Below are 22,931 nucleotides of genomic sequence, written 5' to 3' on the forward strand. Positions count from 1 at the left end.
ACCGTAGTACTAGTTGGGTGCTCCTCGGTGCGAGGAAGTGGCTCGTTGCAGGATACGGCATTTCAGTTTTTTAATTCGTTCGGTGCGCGTTAAGCTAATCAGACTGGTGAGACACAGCTTGGACTATGTTACGGGATTCTCGCGTGTCTTTTATGTTATTGCAATCATTTAGGCATATAAAGTAGTTCCTTATAAACTCAGCACACTCTTAATTGCTGACGCACAGTACTTAGCAAATTAATTTGAAAAAGAGCTCGAGATTTTGTCTTCCCCGCCCCTGAGAAATAATGAGGTCTGTAATTATATCCAAAAAAATTATATTTTTGTCATGGCCGTCACTTTCATCCTCTTCTGTTCCATGTAACAATACAGGCAGTTGGAAGATAAGGCGGACTTGAAGGAAAAAAAAAAAAAAAAAAAGATCATTGGATTTCGTACGAACGGTTAAGTCTGTAAACTGATCGTGTATGGCCATGGTTAAACCGTACAGTGCATGCCAGAATGGCGCTATCCAAGTTTCCGAGGCAACTGTAGTGCACCACAGGCCATAGATGTCTGGATGAACGACGGCTGTGGGGATGTATACGGGCGAATAGACTTGCAACTTTTGAGCAGCTGACATCCCAGGTGAACCAAGGGGGATACCACCAAACAGTGTCTCCTCAATGACCGTTAAGTGAACGTTGCTGCGTATGGGCCTCCACAGCAGGGTCCTGGTTCATGCATTCGTGCCGGTTGCTGTTCATTGGTGACGAAGGCTGGAATTTGCTTGCTAGTACTTATCGCAACTGGACGTCCACTGAGTGGGGAGAGGTGGCATTTTCAGACAAGTCTCGTTTTATCCGCCATTGGACAGATGCCACACACCCTGCAACAATCATCGGAAAGGTCCAGGCTGGAGGAAGGTGCGTTATGGTATGGGGACTGCTTTTGTGGCATTCTCTGGGTGATCTCATCATTCTGGAAGATACAGTGGATCATTAAAAGTATGCATCTATCCCTGGGGACCGTGTGCACCCATACATGCAGTTTGTTTTTCCGCACCAGGGCAGTGTAACGTGTCACACAGCTCGCAGTGTACATGTGTGGTTTGAAGAGCACCAGGATTAGCTCACTATACTCCACTGGCCACCAGACACCCCAGATTTATACCCAATCGAGAATATGTGGGATCATCTCGATCCTGCCTCGGGCATGGATGTGTGTGATGTCCTTAGGTTAGTTAGGTTTAAGTAGTTCTAAGTTCTAGGGGACTGATGACCTCAGATGTTGAGTCCCATAGTGCTCAGAGCCATTTGAACCACCTCGATCGGGCTCTTTGTGCCCTTGATCTTTAACTGAGAAAACAAGCGCAGCTGGCCACGGCGCAGGAGTTGACTTGGCTCCATATCCCTGTCTAAGATTTCACATTTCCTGTCGCTACCTTCCACAGTCTCACAGACACTCTTCCTGCACGTCTCATACCGCAAAGTTCGTTATTCAGTCTTCTGACAGGTGGTCACATTAATGTGACTGGACGGTGCAGTTAATGACACATGCTTCCTCAAAGGTTACAAAAATTTAAAATGCTCCAGTCACAAGAAACGAGGAGCTGCCAGATCTAGGTCGCTGTAGTTTTGTGCAGGATTTGTAAGATTCCATCACGATTATGGGTATATGACTCTACTCTGCTTTCCTGCCTCAAGTTCCTCAATGAGGAACTTAACGCTGGCCGCAGGGGGCATTTTACAACAGGCCTGTTCCCAGCTTGTGCTCAGAGTTTGACAAGCCGCCATTTTACATTGGATGGAAACTGCACTTAATACCAAAATATACACTGTCCAGTCATATTAATATGAACACTTGTCAGAAGCCTGAATAACAACCATTCGTAGCACACTGCGAGAATGTGTCAGTGAGACTCTGGAAGGTACTGACACGAATGTAGAGCCAAGACGACTCCAGTGCTAGGTTTCTTGAGTTGAATACCCATATCACGAACAGCCTGAGCGAGGTGGACCCACAGATATCGACTGGATTTAAATCTGGGGAGCTTGTTGGGCAGGAGAGTACTGTAAATTCATCCTGGTGCTCTTCGAATCATGCACGTACACTGCCAGCTATGTGCCACATTACACTGACCTGCTGGTAGATACCGTCTTGCAGAGGGAAAAAAAAATTACATGTAGGGGTGGACTTCGTCCCCAAACATAAATGCACCCCTGTGTTGATCCATTTTGCCTTCCAGGATGACGAAATAACCCAGGGAATGACATGAAAACATTCCGCAGAACATAATTATAGCAGGGTGTTTGCTTTCCGACGTTTCACTCAATATCCACCAATGGCCATGTGCCCGATGGAGCATAAAACATTTCACACTGTACACACCAATCGTCATCTATCCAATGGAGCATAAAATGTATTTCATCTGAAAAGTCCACCTATTTTCACTCGGTGGATGTATGGTTGCTGTATTGACATACAAATTCCAGCCTTCATCGCCAATGAACAGCAGTCAGCCTGGGTGCATGAACCAGGTGCCTGCAGAGGAGGCTCATACTGCAGCAGTGTTTGCTGAACAATTGTGGGTACACTATTGATATCCCCCCTTGGTTCATCTGGTCCGTCATTAACACAACAGTTGCATGTCTATTCACCCACACTAATTCCCGCAGCGTGTCATACGCGAGATTTCCACACTCCTGAACACCCCTAGGTCCACTGTTTCCAATGTGATAGTGAAGTGGAAACGCGAAGGAACACGTACAGCACAAAAGCGTACAGGCTGATCTCGTCTGTTGACTTGACAGAGACTGCTGATAGTTGAAGAGGGTCGTAATGTTTAATAGGCAGATATCTATCCAGACCATCACACAGGAATTCCAAACTGCATCATGATCCACTGCAAGTACTATGACAGGCGGGAGGTGAGAAAACTTCGATTTCGTGGTCGAGTGGCTGCTCATTAAGCCACACATCACATCGGTAAACGCCAAACGACGCCTCGCTTGGTGTAAAGAGCGTAAACATTGGACGATTGACCTGTGGGAAAAAGCTGTGTGGGGTGACGAATCACGGTACACAATGTGGCGATCCGATGGCAGGCTGTGGGTGCCCAGTGAACGCCATCTGCCACTGCGTGTAGTGCAAACAGTAAAATACGTATGCGGTGCTGTTACGGTGTGGTCGTGTTTCACATTGAGAGGGCTTGCACCCCTTGTTGTTTTCCGTGGCACTATCCCACCACAGTCCTACACTGATGTTCGAAGCACCTTCTTGCTTCCCACTGTTGAAGAACAATTCGGAAATACAATCGACCACCTGTTCATAATGCACGGCCTGTGGCGGAGTGGTTACACGACAAGAATATCCCTGTAATGGACTGACCTGCACAGAGTCCTGACCTGAATCCTACAGAACACCTTTGGAATGTTTTTGAACGTAGACTTCATGCCAGGCCTCACCCTCCTCAGTGCAGTATTCCACGAAGAATGGGCTGCTATTCACATAGAAACCTTCCAGCTGTGATTGAACGTATGCCTGTGAGAGTGGAAGCTATCATCAAGGCTGAAGGTGGGCCAACACCATAGTGAATTCCAGCATTATCGATGGACTGTGCTACAAGCTTCTAAGGCATTTTCCGCCAGGTGTCCGGATACTTTTGATCACATAGTGTATTTGAACTGGTTATCACTTCAGCCTTGAAGCACATATGGACTGAGGAAGGCTAGAGTTTCCTCTTATTCTGTGATCTTATGAGCTGTCTTCAAACACTGGTCAGTGTTATCCGTAATACGCCCATCAGTCGGAATATTATGCCCACCTGCCTAATAGTCGGTATGTCCACCTTTGGCACAGATAACAGTAGTGCATCGTGGCATGGAAGCAGTGAGGCTTTGGTAGGCTGCTGGAGGGAGTTGGCACCCATCTGCACATACAAGTCACCTAATTTCTGTAAATTTCAGGGAGGAGGCTATGAGCTCTGACACCACGTTCAATCACATCGCAGATGTGTTAAGTCGGGCTCAGCCCTGGTTATTTGGAGGGTCACCACAACAATTGGAACTCGGCACTGTGTTCCTTGAACAACACTATCACACTCCTGTGACATGGTGCATTATCTGGTTGAAAAATGACAGTACCATTGGGAAACATTATCATCATGAAGGGATGTAAGATGTAAGTGCCTTCCAAACTTCACAGAAGCTCTTCTGCGAATGGGAGATGTGGTGCTGCAGAATTGAAGCTGTGAGGACGGGTCGTGAGTCGTGCTTGGGTACCTCAGTTGGTAGAGCACTTGCCTGTGAAGGCAAAGGTCCCGAGTTCAAGTCTCGGTGCAGCATACAGTTTTAATCTGCCTAGAAGTTTCATATCAGTGAACACTCTGCCGCAAAGTGACTATCTTATCCTGAATTTCCAAAATGCTCATGCCGAGCCTCCAGGCCATCACAGTCTGCCCGTAGTCAAGCTCATATAAGCTAGATCGTTCATCTTCCCCATTCTACACATGGACAGCACACTCACTGATATGACATGTGCAGTGCATATGTGTATCGGTCGTTCCTCACCAGGTGACACCATCGCCTGGAAGGGTTTTATATTGATAGTACGTCAGTGATCATAATGTTCTGACTGCTCACTGTATATCCTCTTGCCTCATGAGCTTCACAGAAAAAGGTACTATGGTACAGGTACCAACTCGTGTGGATATCACAAAAATAAACTTAATTAACAATTCACCACAAGTGAATTAACAGACCATAAAACTTAGTGATGACCACCTCCCACTACTAAGACACTTCATCCTAAAAACAAGGGGTAGCAAACCTCTTCCAACACTCTAGCAAGCTCTGTGAGTCATTAGAAACAGGAAATGTTACTAAACCTTTAAACTGCTAATGAATTCTTAGAATAGATCAATTGTCCTTCCTTGGCTATGTCCACATTGAGACCGAATGCCCCTGCTTTTCCAGTAAAGCATTCCATTCATTGATTTTAAAAAGTGTGTTGGTGAGTTTGCCAACACACTTCATCTTACTCTAAGTTGCTGCACCTTATGTTATTGCTTTTTGCTCCAGGCAGCTTTATAATTTCTAAAGGAGCAAAATCAGAAAATTACTAAATAATGAAATGTTTATTTCGAAACAAAAGAACAGCCTACACAATAAAATGGCTTCCATCAAGAAAATCTGATCGTAGACACAAAATACAATTAATAAATAAATCATATTAACTTTTGATTTCCTGAGCACTGTAATTTGTCTTATTTCTTTCTTTTGATTTATTATTTTTATTATGTAATTCACTCAAAGTTTTGTAAACTTTGAAAGGGATGAAAAATAAATATAATTTTAAAATTTGCATTTAAAAAGGTGAAGCTACAAACTGAACTGTGTAAAACAAAAAGCAATAGTATGATAAAGGGATTTGGATGAGCTAGGAGACAGAAGTGTAAGTCACCTAGGATCGTAAGTTCTACTGATAGAACAATAGGGTACTGAGGTGAAACAAAACACAAAAAATTGATTGCAGCATCTAAATTGCAGAATTTAGTTTACAGAGTAAAATTTAGATATAAAGTGGTGAGCATAGAGAATAAAATTGAATGAATATAATACATAGGTGAAATGTGGGGAGATTTAAATGCAGAACGTACAAGCGACTGAGAATGAAAAAGATACACAATTGGTTGAATGAAGGTGAATGAATGGGCAGAAGAAAACATTATGCTGACTGAAAATCTGAGGAACAGATATTCAACAAGGGAGGAATTGAAAGTACAAGAGGTAGATAAGATATAGGCTGAGAGTTAAAGTAGAGTTATGTTGAATTGCACCATTGTTTGAAGTCCCCATTAAACCCCCCATCCCCCCCAAATTAGTGACTGGGTCAGTCAGTTCAAACGTCGGAGGATCAAATTGCCTGTAGTGTTGAAGACAGGACATTATGGAATGTATTATTATAACTACTATTCTTCAAGATCATTGTAGTTTGTATATATTGGTAATCAGACTTCTATATCTACTGTTCTGTGAGACAAATATAGAGAGTTATGATGTGAACAAAGGGGAAACGATGATTCAGGCTACTTAAGATTGTACTACAGTATTCAAATTACAGTGCAACTTTTGTAGTGGCCACTGCAGAGCCTCTCCAACAATTTTTTTTGTGTGTGAACAGCCATATGGTATATTTGAAAAATGTGTAAAATACTGGATGAGGTGGTGGTAAGTGTAGTACGTAATTTACACATACTGAGCAACTATCAGTTATGTTTTTTGTAAATGGTGTCCTGGAGTAAGTAGATGTAATTGAACTTATTGTTATTCGCTAAAATAAAAAAAATGAAGATATAAGGAAAAAATGAAATAACCACCAAATAATATAATAGATGAATATAGAGAGAACTAGAAGGACCATGCGGAAAGAATGAGTGTGACATTACCACTGAAAGTCATGAAATATGTAGCCTATTTTGATGATTGGATATATATGGAGAAACTTCAATAAAGTTATCTGTATAAGATGTCTAAGACGTTACTCTTAGAAGTGTACAGTTTAAGATTGAGTTCATTTCTTTGTTGTCAGTTGTGGAATATCAGTTTTAGGTGAGAAATTTTGTAACGAATTGTACTCTGTACTTGCACAGGACTGTCATGGGGCTTCCCATGTGGTAATTAGATACTTATTTGATCAAATTTGCACGATAATTGTGGAAAACAGAGTAGTGTTAATGTTGGAGTTGTAAGAGGGACATAAAACAAAGTAAGTTACACATTATTGTGTCAACTCGGGTAACTGTCATTGAATACTGCACTACACTTCAAACTGACAAATACATGATACTATTTTTCAACTGTCACCGAGTCTCTGTAAACAGTCTACCAGATGTTCAGTTCCATGTCAACAGAAATCTACTCCTTGGTCACAGAACCATTTAAGAACCGTTGTGAGAATGTCGTCAGTGTTAGAAAATCTCTTTCCTCAAGTGTTCCTTCAGCTTTCCAAAAATATAGAAATCATATGGTGCAGAATCTGGAATTCTTAGTTGGCATCACACACATATGTTCAGACTTGCTAAAGTTATTGGCAGCACTTCACTATGGCTGGAACACAACATTAAATTTTGTTCAATACTGCCAAAATTTCATGGTGAATGTATGTGCAATTTAAATGGTTTGCCCACAAGAACTGTACTGTCCTGTATATGTCATATTTAGAGTACATTTACAGTTGCCAGTCCAAAAGTATGCTGTTATCCATATCACAACGAAACAAGTAGCCACTTCTGAAAATGCAGCACTGTTGTGCAGTGGTGTATCTTATTTCTTGAAGTATCCTCGTATCAGCTGACACTTCACAATTTTCTTTTTAATTCTGCTGCTAAAGGCTAAATAGCAGACCTTGATGAAGCATAATGAATGCATAGCAATGATATAATGTGACCTGGATTTCTTTGGCATACGCGGGGTCAGCTCAATTTTTTCTCCCTTTTCTTTAGTATTCCTTCTTCAGAGAGGTAGTGCTAAGAAATCATACTTAATATTCCACATTTAATTTATCTTGAGTACACTTTGTCTCTAGAAGAAATGAGCAGAACATGCCTGGTAAGGCCCACAGGCAAGGAAACCAAAGTTGACATTGTTATAAAAATACATTTTTTTCCAGTCACAAGTGAGGGGCAAAAAAGCTGACAGAAATGCCTCCTCATTTTAAAGACAGCTGAGTAAATGTGAGAAGTGAAAAGTAATAAATGTTGCTTCAGGAAATTTAGAAGTTTAGGCAAACTCTCAGTACAAATATCTGAGACAACCAAGTCTCTCATGGTCCCATGGAACCAGCTAAAATTTCCACTGAAAAGTATGGTTACCTAAAAGAAATCACCCACAAAGGTAGAGTAAATATTTACTATAAATAAATGGGGACAGAAATATTGCTGTATGGAGAAAAAATGTTAATAATCATGGAGCTCCTGTCAATTTAAAGAGTAGGTTGTAGGTTATAAGTTGGAAGGGAAGAAAGTAGACAGTCTGGAGAATGATTAGTGTGCTTAATATATGATGGGAGTTTGTTCAAAATTGGTTCCAGGTGTTGGGCAGCAAGTGTCAGACGTGCCCTGTGCAGGCATAAAACCAGCAAGAGGGCAGTCAAGGTCTGTATGTTGGAGCCCAACCACTGAAACATACTTGTTGAATAACAGTTCCTATGAAACTTAAAACACATCCACGTAACTGCACACACAGTAGAATCATTGTGATAATGCCTCTGAGGTCTGGTTAACCACTTCATCGTTACCTAACTTATTATGTTACACATGCTACCTGTGATGTCTTTAATTGTGTTTCATTTTATCACTAGAATCATTTGAATGTTCTGTATGCTACATATGTGGCAAACATTTGACTCTTACCATCTGCTTTGACTGAAGTGTTTGTTCCTGCCTCCAGTATTTTTGTCTACTTATGTCCCTCCCCTCTCTGTCTGAACCAAACTTACCTTTAATGTTTTTCACTCTCTCTGCAGCACCATCCTTTCCCTCATGCTTGTTGCATTTGCCTCTTTCATTTTTTTCAGGCATACTCAGACATCTGTCATAAAAGGATTGGTAGTTTCAATTTCATACATCCCTACTTCACTTCCAATCAATCACTAGCTTCTTCAGTCTGTCTGCATAGAAAGTTACTTGCCTGGGAAATGAGCCATTTGACTATGGCAGTCTTGAGTCTGTCGTCGTCTTCAGCCCAATGTCCATGAAGCCATTGTTTGAAGTGGAAGGAGAGGTAATAGTCATGAATGAGAGTTCAGATGAGGTGGTTAGCCAAAAGTTCCTCATGGAAATGTTGAATTTTATCTTTGGCACAAGTGACTTTGTGTGGGCAAACGTTGTACATTGTAATTGAGGAGGACTATCCCTGACAATCATTTCCTGCACTGTCTAATCTGGATGGCACTTCTTACTGTGGTAAGTGTTTTGCAGTACACGGCACCTGTAATTCTTGACCCACGGTCCATGAAGTGCAAGACACATTTTTTTGTCCTAGAAAACAGTAGATATCTTTTTTGGTGTACAGTTTAGAGTGCTTGACTGTTTTGCTTTGGTGAAGTTGAATGATTTTGATGCTGTGTTGTTCTATGATATCCATGTCTTATCACCCATAACAATGGGGAAGAAGCAAATCGTCCTTCTTGTCAACAGTGCTCCAGCAACACTCATCCACATGGCATGGTTTGCACTTTGTGTTGGCCTGTAAGTTGCACTTTGTGTTGGCCTGTAAGCATTTTCGATGTCCACCTTGTACACAATTTGTGTAAGTAATAGTGCATTCAACACAATAAAATACATGTGTATGTACACCAGTCATCAGCTGTCAATCATATTGCAGTTTTTGATCCATCTATTGCATGATTTCACTGGTCTAGGTACTGAATCGGCCACTCTTCATGTACATTTTTTATGGTCACATCCGTCAGACCTGTCAAACCTGTCCTTCACTCATTTTTGGAGTCCCATAAACTGGACACAAATCCTAGTACACTGCAGCAACTGTAGATCTTTAGTGCATAATAACTGAATTACACCACATACTTTGCAACTGGTGGAAGCAATGATTTTTGTTACTTTCATTCGCAGTCAGGTGAGCTTCATAAACAATCGATAGGTGTTCAGCTTTAAGAGCTGCCAACATTTAAATGGAATCAAATGGTCTTCACTTTTCAAATATGCCTCATATATTTGTTTCATTTGAATATATATTGATTTCATTCCGTAAGTTTTTTCTCGTTTATTTTTGCTAGTGACAGAAGTATCCGATCTTGAAATTTCATTTTGGCTGTATACATTCCATTTTTTAGATTCAGGTTCTCGTCTGTTTTGTATGTTAGACCTGATGTATGATTGTGTATGGCCAGTCTGCTCATCAGTTAGAGTTGTCAATCTTTTGTAAATAATCATCTAAATTTTTTTTACAGCACAGAGAAGAAACTAAGCAGCAATTCATTGCTGACTCATTTTATGCTGATAGTTTGATCCTTTCATTAAGATGTATAGTTCGAATTATTGCAGTGCTTACATCAGATGGCTGAATGGTGTTCTTTTTTTTTAATTTTTTTAAATATATATTAGAGAAGGAAGTGGTTCACAACTGTGTTTCTATTTCTGGCTTTAATTCAGATAACTGTAATAGAGAGACTTTTGGGGTGAAGAGTACAAGTTTGATGACTCCGTTTAGCACAGTATGATATGGCAACAAGTCAGCTTTGCATGAGCCTCAGGGCTTAATCACTGAGTTCTTTTATGCTTTCTGGAAGAATACCTAGAGGAAAAACTGAAGCAGCAATATCTAAACATAGTAATTCTCATTCATGTTTTATACACTCAGTTGGTTGTGGATTAAAACTGAGTGATGTAAAAGGACTTGTACGCAGGACTCTGTCTTGGTCATTGTGTTCACCTAACATCACTCTCGGCCAACATTTTTTGAGACATTTATCATAGTATGAGATACAGTTTTCTATGATAATTATACAATTAAAACAGTAACAATTCCAAATCGTAATGCATCAGCCATGTATATACTGCCCACACTTTCGTAGATAACTCTAGTGTGAATTTTTCCTCCTACTAAATAAAACTCAAAAACTCTTTGTTCTGTTTGCTAAAATGCAGGAATTCTTAATCCTTTAACAGATGTGTGCTGTACTATCTAAGGTGTCACTAGTGTTTGGTATCTAAGTTATGAAAGGAGATGCCTTATTGATCTACTTGTCAGTTTCTGAACAGTAAATTAATCAGAAACCAATTCAGTTAAAATTCACCATAGTTTTTGCAGTTGTGGGCAATTATCAAAGAGTGTTGGTATTCAAGAATGGTTTTCATATAGAAGCAATTATTATGCTTTATCTGTGGAAATTGGAACAGCACTCTGTTGCAGTTGTAATTTTAATACACACATGCACGCACATAGATAGAATTGTAGATGCATTAACACTTCTCCATGCACTTTAACTTAAATGCGCTCTCTCTCTCTCTCTCTCTCTCTCTCTCTCTCTCTCTCTCTCTTTCTCTCTTTCTCTCTCTCTCTCTCTCTGTGTGTGTGTGTGTGTGTGTGTGTGTGTGTGTGTGTGTGTGTGTGTGTGTTTCTTCCTCTAACACATTTTGTACCAATGTTGTAATAAATTCTAATATTTTTTTCCAGGATCATACCAACCATCCCATGAGTTAATGCTTAGGTTCTATGCATATTATAAACAAGCAACTGAGGGCCCATGTACAGCTCCTCGTCCATCATTTTGGGAGGTTGTAAAAAAGATGAAGTGGGAAGCGTGGAGCAAGCTTGGTGATATGAGCAAAGAAGAGGCTATGAACAACTATGTAGAGGAACTAAAGAAGGTTTGAAATTATTAATACACAAACATTAGTAGTTAAATTTTAGTGCTTATATATTTATTAGTAATATTAGTTTCATCAGATAATCTTATTTCGTATGGAGATCAGGTTAATCAGAAAACTCAGTGTCTGATATTATCTGAATGTCACTACATTCCTAAATGTACTGCAAATATTTAGATCATGTACATACAGTTACCTACGGATCTTCTCAGATAGCTGTGCATGCCAAAATGCCACTTCTGGGACAGGTTGGTGCACCAGTCCCAGATCAAATCTGCCCAGTGGATTAACAACGAGGGTTGGTGTGCGGGCCAGCCTGTGGTATTCAGGCAGTTTCTCACATCCCACTAGGTGAATAAGGGACTGGTACTAGTCGTGCCTCAGTTACATGATTTGAAAAGATTGACACTTTCTCTCTCTTCCACATGACACTACATGCTGGCAGTTTGGGAGAAAAATATTCCGTCCCTGGGGTGGAGGGGGGGGGGGGGGGGGGGGGTGTTGATAAGAGGGGCATCTGGCAACCCCTTAAACTAACCATGCCAAATCTGTTCACAACAATGCCTACCCTGCACCGATGTGGGGCAAAGGCACAAAAAATGAGGAGATGTACATACAATTATACATATTTTCATTTAATGTCACAGTTATGTGAAAAATATATTTTTGAATGCTGGAAAATTTTTACAGTAATTGCTTAGCATGTGCTTATTCCTTATTATCTGAAATCGTCTTTGGGGTAATGTATAAAGTAATTATTCTGCAAAAGTGAGCACTAATAAGAACATTCAACTGTATGTCTTGAATGAGTCATTTTAAAAATATTGCAGTCATTACTCTATCACTCCTCAATATGTCTGCTACTTAACAACATTTGTTTGATAGTAACAAAAATAATTTTTTCTCCATTGTGTTAGTGTATCATTGAAAATATCCTGATATTTTTGTAAATTTTTGCAGAAAGCTGAGTAATCACTGGAAAGAAAGTTGTGAAATCTTCATCATATGGACAGTGAAAACTTTATATGTTGTTAAATTTTGATTGTTTTGTTCATCTTCATTTTGAATAATATCATTTCAGTACTCCAGTATTTCAGTCTCTCTTGAAATTTCAGAATTGCGAAATCTTCCCTTTTCAATTAATATTCCCCTCAAAATTTATAATAGCTGTAATTGATGAAAATGTTGATGTACAGTGCAGAAACAAAAAATATTATTGTAATGAAGGATTATTTAATGACTTGCTGAATGATCTTCCTGTTTAACACTTACTATTTATTGCAAATACCAAATCTAAATTATATATAGCGTTGCCAGATGGAGCTGCTTTGAATGTAATTACATTTCGTTTTTCTGCTGATCATGTCACTAGGTGTACACCCTTTTGGAATTTCACATCTGAGATCATGTTGTTCTGCATTTGCAGTCAGTGTTTGATCATATTTTTGTTTCTAATTGAAGCCAAACTAGTCTCTCTCATTAACATAAATTGTGAGGTTTACAAATTCATCGTAAAATCTAATTCTACATATAGAGATGGCATCTTCAACACATCATATTTGACCCAATGCTCCCATCCACAAACCATGTGGCCCATAAAGTGCTGAAAAATTATTTTAGTTATTGATTAAGCATATCCATATAAAGACTAACTGGCCTGAACCACAGACAACTGATCGTGCATTGGTTGATTACAGTGAGGCGTGGTACACAACCTTATTTGGATGTTTCAGAATTGCAGTGTTCATCTGAAAACCCAGCAGGAATTGCACAACTTTGGGGGTGCAAAGACAGTTCATAGCATAATTCATCATCAGTTTTCAGCAATGATTTCTCAGACAATGTTATCATATGCATGGTATTCCTTAAAATTAATTGCTATAAAATAAATATTTTAAACTGTATACCAAGACCTGTTTCTACCAAATCTTTCTAAAGAACAATGTAGTTGCATGAAGACTGCATTCACTACATCTTCTTGGTGCCACGAGTACTTGCTTACTTCAAATGTTTATATGACAAGTACCACCCATGTAATTGTTCAAAGAGAAATGAGGACATGAAAAGTCAGTGAAAAAGTTAGTGAAAAAGTCATCACAAGGCAGCCAGGGCTAAAATCTTAATTCCGTACTAATCCAAGTTGTTTGAGAAATTTATTTACCTACTTTGTTGTTATGCCTTATTGATTACCTTATTAACCAGCTCCTATTTCTACCAGTTTCAATATGGAAAAAATATAAGTTAAAAAGCTGCAGGGTGCATTGACGAAGCCAGACGCTCTCCAGCCAGATGCCTTTTTCACAACACCAGCAATGCTTTCATTGAAGGGAGTTTATCTGATGGATACGTAAGGTGGAGTCATAAGTTTCTTTCCTCAATCTCTAGGAAAATACACACTTGTGATTGCCACATACAATAAAGAAAAATGCTCAGTTTTCAGTTGCCTGTTGATCCCATCAATTTTGAGTCTACTACGTGTAATGAAGTTCAGGGATTGTTTTCTCAAAAATGGAGCCATGTTGACACAAAATATCTTAGTCTTTCATTTTATTTTGTACATAATCTACCTGCCAACTGTGAGTTCAATCAGTTAGGCATGTCAGAGGTCTCCCTGTTGTTGTCAGGTAAGAGTTGAACTAAAAATCTGAAAGTCTGAGGTTCCTTGTAAGTCCTGGAATTTTCTATACTCTGTCACTTCTTTCAGCCCTGGTAACAAATAGTGCAATTGTACCATTGGTAGGAATCAATACTAAACTGTAATCCCCTTTAAATGGCTAGGTACATCAGTCGGTTTGAAGGTCAGAAGGTGACATACCCAAACAATGCCATATCTAGTAAAGCACTGTAGTGTTCAAACAAATCTTTGGGGTAAAGACAGTTGTACTGAGTTAATCAATGGTAATATTATTTTCAAACTGTTAAAGTTTTTTGTAATGCAAGCTATAATAAGGGAATAAATGCGATGTGAAGATGTATTAATTATGTTTGGTTGCTTAAACCAATATCTAAACAAATCTCATGAAGCCACTGTTAATGTCTCTACCAGCTCCAATAGTCGTCTACAGGTAGACTGAGGGCATATGTTGCACACTATTCTTATTGTACATTTTTGTGTCGTGAATATTTTATGTATAACTGAAGAACTCCCCCAGAATATTATTTTGTCTTGTAATAATGAGTGGAAGTCTTCACTACATGTGTAAATTTAAGTCCTTCATTTGTTTCTTTCTGTATATGTGGGAGAATCCCAAGAACTACTGTACTGATTTTGATTTGGTTTTTACTAATATGTAGACTGATTTATGAGGAAGGTTTGTGTATGTAATTTATAAATAAGAGGGTTGGAACTTCAATAGTGGCAACTATTTATTCACAACCAATATTAAAGAGTCACATGTTTGCACCTGTTACTGTCCTTTAGTTATCAGTAATGTGTAGAACCCTTTGCCAGCAATGTGGAAGGCATAATATACCGTTAGCAGAGCCTGTTCTGTTGATGGTGTGAATGGAGCGCTCTACTGCCTGTCAAATCTCTGGAACAGTTCTGAAGCGAATGCCTCGAAGTGGTTCCTTCATCTTCGGAATCAAATCAAAGTCACAATAACTTAAGTCCGGAGAGTATGGTGGATGGCACAGTACTTCCCAGTCCCATTGACCGAACAGAGCAGCCACAGCTTGCACTGTATGTGCCCGTGCATTGTTGTGCAAAATGATGGGTGGGTTGCACAGAAAGTGTCGCCGCTTCCTTCGCAAAGCTGGTTGCAGGTGATGCTCCAAAAACAAACAGTAACACTACTTAAGTACTTGCAACTTTGATTTGATTCTGAAGATGAAGGAACCACTTCATGGCAATCGCTCCAGAGATTTGACACACAGTAGACCGCTCCATTCTCACCATCAGCAGAACAGGCTCTGCTAACAGTATACTTACACCTTTCACATTGCTGGCAGTGGGTTCTACACAACACTGGTGAAAACATTAACTCATTTGTATTGGTTGTGAATAAATAGTTGTCACTATTTAAGTTCCAGTCCTCATAGTTTGAGGAAATTGGCTGAACTATGATTTATTTCTCAATGCCACTGTGCAAACAATCTAGCTTTGATTGAAAGGAAACAGAAAGCTGAAAGTTGAGTCATCTGCTACACTGCTGATAAAAGTTTATACAAATGAATCAAAAGTGGATTCCTTGCTGAAGTAGTTTGTCAGACATGTTTTACTTTTTGTAGGAAAAATTAAAAACACACAGATGTTGAGTTTTCATGTCTTTTTTTTTCCTATCGAGTTGTTCCTCCCCCCATGAACCATGGACCTTGCCGTTGGTGGGGAGGCTTGCGTGCCTCAGCGATACAGATGGCCGTACCGTAGGTGCAACCACAACGGAGGGGTATCTGTTGAGAGGCCAGACAAACGTGTGGTTCCTGAAGAGGGGCGGCAGCCTTTTCAGTAGTTGCAGGAGCAACAGTCTGGATGATTGACTGATCTGGCCTTGCAACATTAACCAAAACGGCCTTGCTGTGCTGGTACTGCGAACGGCTGAAAGCAAGGGGAAACTACAGCCGTAATTTTTCCCGAGGACATGCAGCTTTACTGTATGATTAAATGATGATGGCATCCTCTTGGGTAAAATATTCCGGAGGTAAAATAGTCCCCCATTCGGATCTCCGGGCGGGGACTACTCAGGAGGATGTCGTTACCAGGAGAAAGAAAAATGGCGTTCTACGGATCGGAGCGTGGAATGTCAGATCCCTTAATCGGGCAGGTAGGTTAGAAAATTTAAAAAGGGAAATGGATAGGTTAAAGTTAGATATAGTGGGAATTAGTGAAGTTCGGTGGCAGGAGGAACAAGACTTCTGGTCAGGTGACTACAGGGTTATAAACACAAAATCAAATAGGGATAATGCAGGAGTAGGTTTAATAATGAATAGGAAAATAGGAATGCGGGTAAGCTACTACAAACAGCATAGTGAACGCATTATTGTGGCCAAGATAGATACGAAGCCCACACCTACTACAGTAGTACAAGTTTATATGCCAACTAGCTCTGCAGATGATGAAGAAATTGAAGAAATGTACGATGAAATAAAAGAAATTATTCAGATAGTGAAGGGAGACGAAAATTTAATAGTAATGGGTGACTGGAATTCGAGTGTAGGAAAAGGGAGAGAAGGAAACATAGTAGGTGAATATGGATTGGGGCTAAGAAATGAAAGAGGAAGCCGCCTAGTAGAATTTTGCACAGAGCACAACTTAATCATAGCTAACACTTGGTTTCAGAATCATGAAAGAAGGTTGTATACGTGGAAGAACCCTGGAGATACTAAAAGGTATCAGATAGATTATATAATGGTAAGACAGAGATTTAGGAACCAGGTTTTAAGTTGTAAGACATTTCCAGGGGCAGATGTGGACTCTGACCACAATCTATTGGTTATGACCTGTAGATTAAAACTGAAGAAACTGCAAAAAGGTGGGAAATTAAGGAGATGGGACCTGGATAAACTGAAAGAACCAGAGGTTGTACAGAGTTTCAGAGAGAGCATAAGGGAACAATTGACAGGAATAGGGGAAAGAAATACAGTAGAAGAAGAATGGGTAGCTCTGAGGGATGTAGTAGTGAAGGCAGCAGAGGATAAACTAGGTACAAAGACGAGGGCTGCTAGAAATCCTTGGGTAACAGAAGAAATATTGAATTTAATTGATGAAAGGAGAAAATATAAAAATGCAGTAAATGAAGCAGGCAAAAAGGAATACAAACGTCTCAAAAATGAGATCGACAGGAAGTGCAAAATGGCTAAACAGGGATGGCTAGAGGACAAATGTAAGGATGTAGAAGCTTATCTCACTAGGGGTAAGATAGATACTGCCTACAGGAAAATTAAAGAGACCTTTGGAGAGAAGAGAACCACGTGTATGAATATCAAGAGCTCAGATGGCAGCCCAGTTCTAAGCAAAGAAGGGAAGGCAGAAAGGTGGAAGGAGTATATAGAAGGTTTATATAAGGGCGATGTACTTGAGGACAATATTATGGAAATAGAAGAGGATGTAGATGAAGACGAAATGGGAGATACGATACTGCGTGAAGAGTTTGACAGAGCACTGAAAGACCTGAGTCGAAACAAGGCCCCCGGAGTAGACAACATTCCATTAGAACTACTGACGGCCTTGGGAGAGCCAGTCATGACAAAACTCTACCAGCTGGTGAGCAAGATGTATGAGGCAGGCGAAATACCCTCAGACTTCAAGAAGAATATAATAATTCCAATCCCAAAGAAAGCAGGTGCTGACAGATGTGAAAATTACCGAACTATCAGTTTAATAAGCCACGGCTGCAAAATACTAACGCGAATTCTTTACAGACGAATGGAAAAACTGGTAGATGCAGACCTCGGGGAGGATCAGTTTGGATTCCGTCGAAATGTTGGAACACGTGAGGCAATACTGACCTTACGACTTATCTTAGAAGAAAGATTAAGAAAAGGCAAACCTACGTTTCTAGCATTTGTAGACTTAGAGAAAGCTTTTGACAATGTTGACTGGAATACTCTTTTTCAAATTCTAAAGGCGGCAGGGGTAAAATACAGGGAGCGAAAGGCTATTTATAATTTGTACAGAAACCAGATGGCAGTAATAAGAGTCGAGGGGCATGAAAGGGAAGCAGTGGTTGGGAAAGGAGTGAGACAGGGGTGTAGCCTCTCCCCGATGTTATTCAATCTGTATATTGAGCAAGCAGTAAAGGAAACAAAACAAAAATTTGGAGTAGGTATTAAAATTCATGGAGACGAAGTAAAAACTTTGAGGTTCGCCGATGACATTGTAATTCTGTCAGAGGCGGCAAAGGACTTGGAAGAGCAGTTGAACGGAATGGACAGTGTCTTGAAAGGAGGATATAAGATGAACATTAACAAAAGCAAAACGAGGATAATGGAATGTAGTCAAATTAAATCGGGTGATGCTGAGGGAATTAGATTAGGAAATGAGACACTTAAAGTAGTAAAGGAGTTTTGCTATTTAGGAAGTAAAATAACTGATGATGGTCGAAGTAGAGAGGATATAAAATGTAGACTGGCAATGGCAAGGAAAGCATTTCTGAAGAAGAGAAATTTGTTAACATCGAATATAGATTTATGTATCAGGAAGTCGTTTCTGAAAGTATTTGTTTGGAGTGTAGCCATGTATGGAAGTGAAACATGGACGATAACTAGTTTGGACAAGAAGAGAATAGAAGCTTTCGAAATGTGGTGCTACAGAAGAATACTGAAGATAAGGTGGATAGATCACGTAACTAATGAGGAGGTATTGAATAGGATTGGGGAGAAGAGAAGTTTGTGGCGCAACTTGACTAGAAGGAAGGGATCGGTTGGTAGGACATGTTTTGAGGCATCAAGGGATCACAAATTTAGCATTGGAGGGCAGCGTGGAGGGTAAAAATCGTAGAGGGAGACCGAGAGATGAGTACACTAAGCAGATTCAGAAGGATGTAGGTTGCAGTAGGTACTGGGAGATGAAGCAGCTTGCACAGGATAGAGTAGCATGGAGAGCTGCATCAAACCAGTCTCAGGACTGAAGACAACAACAACATCGAGTTGTTCTCAAATGAAAGCTTACAATACTTTGAAGTTAAGTAACATGCTGCCTATTGTTCGAAGACATGATTCTTTGCATAGCAGGGTGAATAAGACTGCCACAAAGAATTGAGGCAATGAGTCTGAAGAATGAATCACTGAGTACTAAGGTTACTCCTTCCTCCGTTAATTGCCAGAGTTTGAGCCGTATTCTTTCTTCAAACTCTTTGAAGCTTTTTGTCTGTAATAGAACCTGCCGTATTCTGCCCTTCTTGATCAATTTGTTTTATCCGTATTTTTATGTTTAGCATACTATGACCACTTCCATAGTCTGCACCGGGATAGCTCTTGAAATACAGGACTGAAGTAAGATGACGTTGGCACACCAAAATGAAATTGATTGTATTTATGACCCTAACACCAGGAGAAATCCATGTGTAGTGACATCGTGGATGATACTGGAAAAAGGTGGACAAGTCATTGCCCACAAAAAATTCCAGTAACTGCTTCACTCAATAATGTGTCCATTGTCTATAGTCTCATATCTTCCCATTAAAATCACCCTGGATGAGTGATATTTCCATTTTAGGTAGCTTTTTCATGGTATTTTCCAGCAACTTACAAAATGCATCGATTTCTATGTCCAAGGGAGCTGCAGTGGGAGAATAAACCTAAATGATGTGTTACTGCAAGGAGAAGCTTTCAGTTTAGTGGAGATTATTCTATCAAAAATGGGCCCTTAACCCATGAAAGCCTTACAGAGGTTCTTAGGAGTCACTATAGGCCATTTCTACCCACATCCAAAAAAATACAGTGTGTTCTTTGCTTGAGACAAGAAGTGGCCACGTCCTTTCCACTGTGTCTTGCTGAGTCCAAGTACACCTAGATCATGATGATCCATTTTTCTCTCCATGATAGCAATTTCAGACTGCCATCCTTTTAACGAGTCAGCAAGTTGGTCTAGACTGATCTACTGATCTGTGCATTCCCAGGTTCCTATCAAACCTCCTATCCCCCCCCCTTTCCCCAGAGGTCAGACTACAGGCTTATTCTTTTCTGTGCACAAATAATATTTTGGCACTAGGAGCCTGAATGCTCCTAGTCCAAAGGATTACAGGCAAATATTAACGAAAGTATCCTCTGTCATGGTGGTAATTAATTTTGCTTTGGCTCACAGTGAATTTCTGCAGCAGGGTTTAGCATATTAAGGTTTGTGCGGTCTGCTATTCGTATTCTTAGAACAGACTGACTTATTCTGAAGTGCTAATAAGCATATTCAATAACCTGTATACTGTTTAATACTTTTCTTTGAAACAGTCTGAGACTCTTCAGTAGTTACTTAGGTGACTTAGTGGTTATCTGTCACTAATCTCTTCTTTCACCTGTGTCATTGTTAGTTAATGTGAAAAATGCCACACTGCACCATGATTTGGCATCAGTGTTGTCACACAATTGGCTAAGTAAGTCAGTTCAAGAAAGTAAGAACATACCACCTCCAACAGGACTATGCTTTGTAAAAAAAAAACTGTGGCGTTCAAACCAATCTTTAAACTTTTAGTTAATCGTCATATATGAAATTTTGCTAGACAGCTGCAAAGTGATTTTTGAAACCATAAGAAAACAAATTGATTTAGATCAGGGTTTTAAAGGGACAATGGATCCAAAAGATTAGTATTGCTGTGAAGAGGGAATATATTTTAAGGAGTTGTCTGAAGTGTAAGAACTGGCCAGTTCACACATGGCCACATTTTTGCTTCGTTTGAGTTGACATATTGAGTTTATATTTCACAATTTACATAGATGATGTATTTGGTCCCAACGTGCAACATAGCAGTAACCAAAAGATAATTAAAAGTCTAAAATTTTAATTAGTGGTTGGAAAAAAATTAACGAATAGTATTCCTTGCTCTTGTACTAATTTAGAGCCCACTGGTGGTGGTGGTGGTGGTGGTGGTGGTGGTGGTGGTGGTGGTGGTGGTGGTGGTGGTTGTTCATATTGTAATTGCTTCTAAAGTGCTTGTAATTGTGTGTTTCAGATAGTGGAGACAATGTCATACACGGATAATGTTGCTAACTTCTTAGGCAGCTTGGGTTCATTTTATGATTCGGTGCCTGTTGAAGACCTTGAGCTTTTAGTTGGAAATGTAATCGAAAGAATACGTTCACAACCTGGTTCTCCCCTTAGTGGATCACCCTTTGGTATGTTTTAGTTAGCTGCCACACTATTTGTCAGTTTTATTTAAAGTGCTTCTTCAAATAGAATATTTTAAGTATATAATTTAAGCAAAAATCTGGAAACATGAGTGGTGATAGCTTGGTATCAAGATTTTGAGCAGCGATAAAAGTAGTTCGTCCATTTTGTTTCAGTAGTACTGGCACTTTTTAATTCCAAAGTTGTCACTTATTTTAACAGTTGCAAAATTAATAAATACTGCAGATATCTGCAGTTGTATGTGTCGAAATGAACAACATACTTCATACACAGTGATTGCAGTGTAGATACTTTTGCTGTTACAAAATGACTGGTTTCAACACCTAATGCTATCATAATATGATCTTACAGAAATTATTATAAAATTTCCATGTTACATGACGTGAAGTCAAAGCATAAGAGACACCCAATGTATTCATATCATCCATACATATAGATGGTGAACAGGACTCTCCCTAGCTTGCCACACAGCACTATGCTGTCTGCATTCTTCATTCCCATACATAATGTTTGCCCCACAACGCAGCATGTGTACCTTACAAAATTACCTGTGTATTTCTAAATAGACCTTTTTGATAATATACTGTTGTGGATGTGCGAGGGAATAGATGTTTGCCTAATCCAACATTCATATTTGTTTAGTGTAGTTTTTACCCAAACTTGTAGATTAAAGAAGAAAAGCTAAAGCTTTGATTTGGCAATAGGTGTGTACAACAGATGCTAGCTTTGGGAGTTGAGCTGCTCTCTCCCTCTCCCGCCCCCCTTACATGGTACCAGCTGGACTGTGGGTGCTTATTGACTGACAACTCAATGCTTCTGCATTTTCATGAGTGGTCTCCTTCAATCCAAAAGTAATTGTATTTTACAAGAACTTCCGTATAACATATATCAAATAAGAGTTGTTAGTATATTAACAGTAGAGCTGTGCATGTTGTTGCTTCTGTTGTTGTTGTTCTTAATATTATCATGAGGGATTTTCATATAGCATACTAACATGTAGGCTTTACCTCATAGCCTAGTGTGTTGCTAATAGATTGATTTTTATCTACAGTTAATTCTATTGCTACAAGGATAGTCGATGATATCTTCCTGCCAGTGTGTGCAGAACTTCAGTTTTTTTCAAATTTTGTGAGCTGTTTTCAAGCACAGGCAGAACAATTCCTCCCCTGTCCCCTTATTCCTCAGTAACTGCTGGGAGAGGGAGGGGGGGGGGGGGGGGAAGCAGCTCATGTCAGAGCATTATCAAAATGGATCTACACTTTTATCGCCACAAATTTGTTCATTGTGCACATGTCGAAGCTTCAAAATCAGCCTATATAGATTCACTTCTGCTAGTAGTTTCTGCATGAATCCGTATTAGAAAATTTTGATCCACAGTTATCTGAATAGACGAGGCCATTTTTGGCCTCTCTAGTTGTATGTTTTTGCAGACTACATGCTATTGCACATCACAAAATCCTCATCAGTATACAGATTTAGTGATCTGTGACTTTGTTTCAAGAAGCTTGTTGATGTTCACCTTCAAAAACATTCTGTAGGTAATTAATAAGGTCATTCGCAATAAATAATGACTTAATATCATATGAATTGTTACATTCATTTAATTTATTGCTTTAAACTGGATATGGGCAATTGTTGGTGACCCGTGGGTCTGATTCACATACTTACTCAAGGTCTCGGACAGGCTCATCACTTGATGTGACAGCAGTGCTCCTAGTGTATAAACTAAAAACTATAGCACCTGTGATGTTAATGTTTATGAATGGCATGTCTTTCCCAACA

General features: G+C 39.6%; 1 protein-coding gene across 2 annotated transcripts in view; it reads left to right on the forward strand.

Annotated features, from left to right (window-relative positions):
- LOC126298011 (acyl-CoA-binding domain-containing protein 5) overlaps window positions 1-22,931 on the forward strand; it is a 137,796-nt gene that overhangs the window by 79,360 nt on the left and 35,505 nt on the right. For both annotated transcript variants that reach the window (XM_049989331.1, XM_049989330.1), the window contains 2 exons: window positions 11,178-11,371; window positions 20,974-21,136. In XM_049989331.1, coding sequence (XP_049845288.1) covers window positions 11,178-11,371; window positions 20,974-21,136 — 357 coding nt within the window. The remainder of the gene's footprint in view (window positions 1-11,177; window positions 11,372-20,973; window positions 21,137-22,931) is intronic.

The sequence above is a fragment of the Schistocerca gregaria genome, chromosome X, assembly GCF_023897955.1.
Source record: "Schistocerca gregaria isolate iqSchGreg1 chromosome X, iqSchGreg1.2, whole genome shotgun sequence".
In the NCBI taxonomy this organism is placed as follows: Eukaryota; Metazoa; Arthropoda; class Insecta; order Orthoptera; family Acrididae; genus Schistocerca; species Schistocerca gregaria.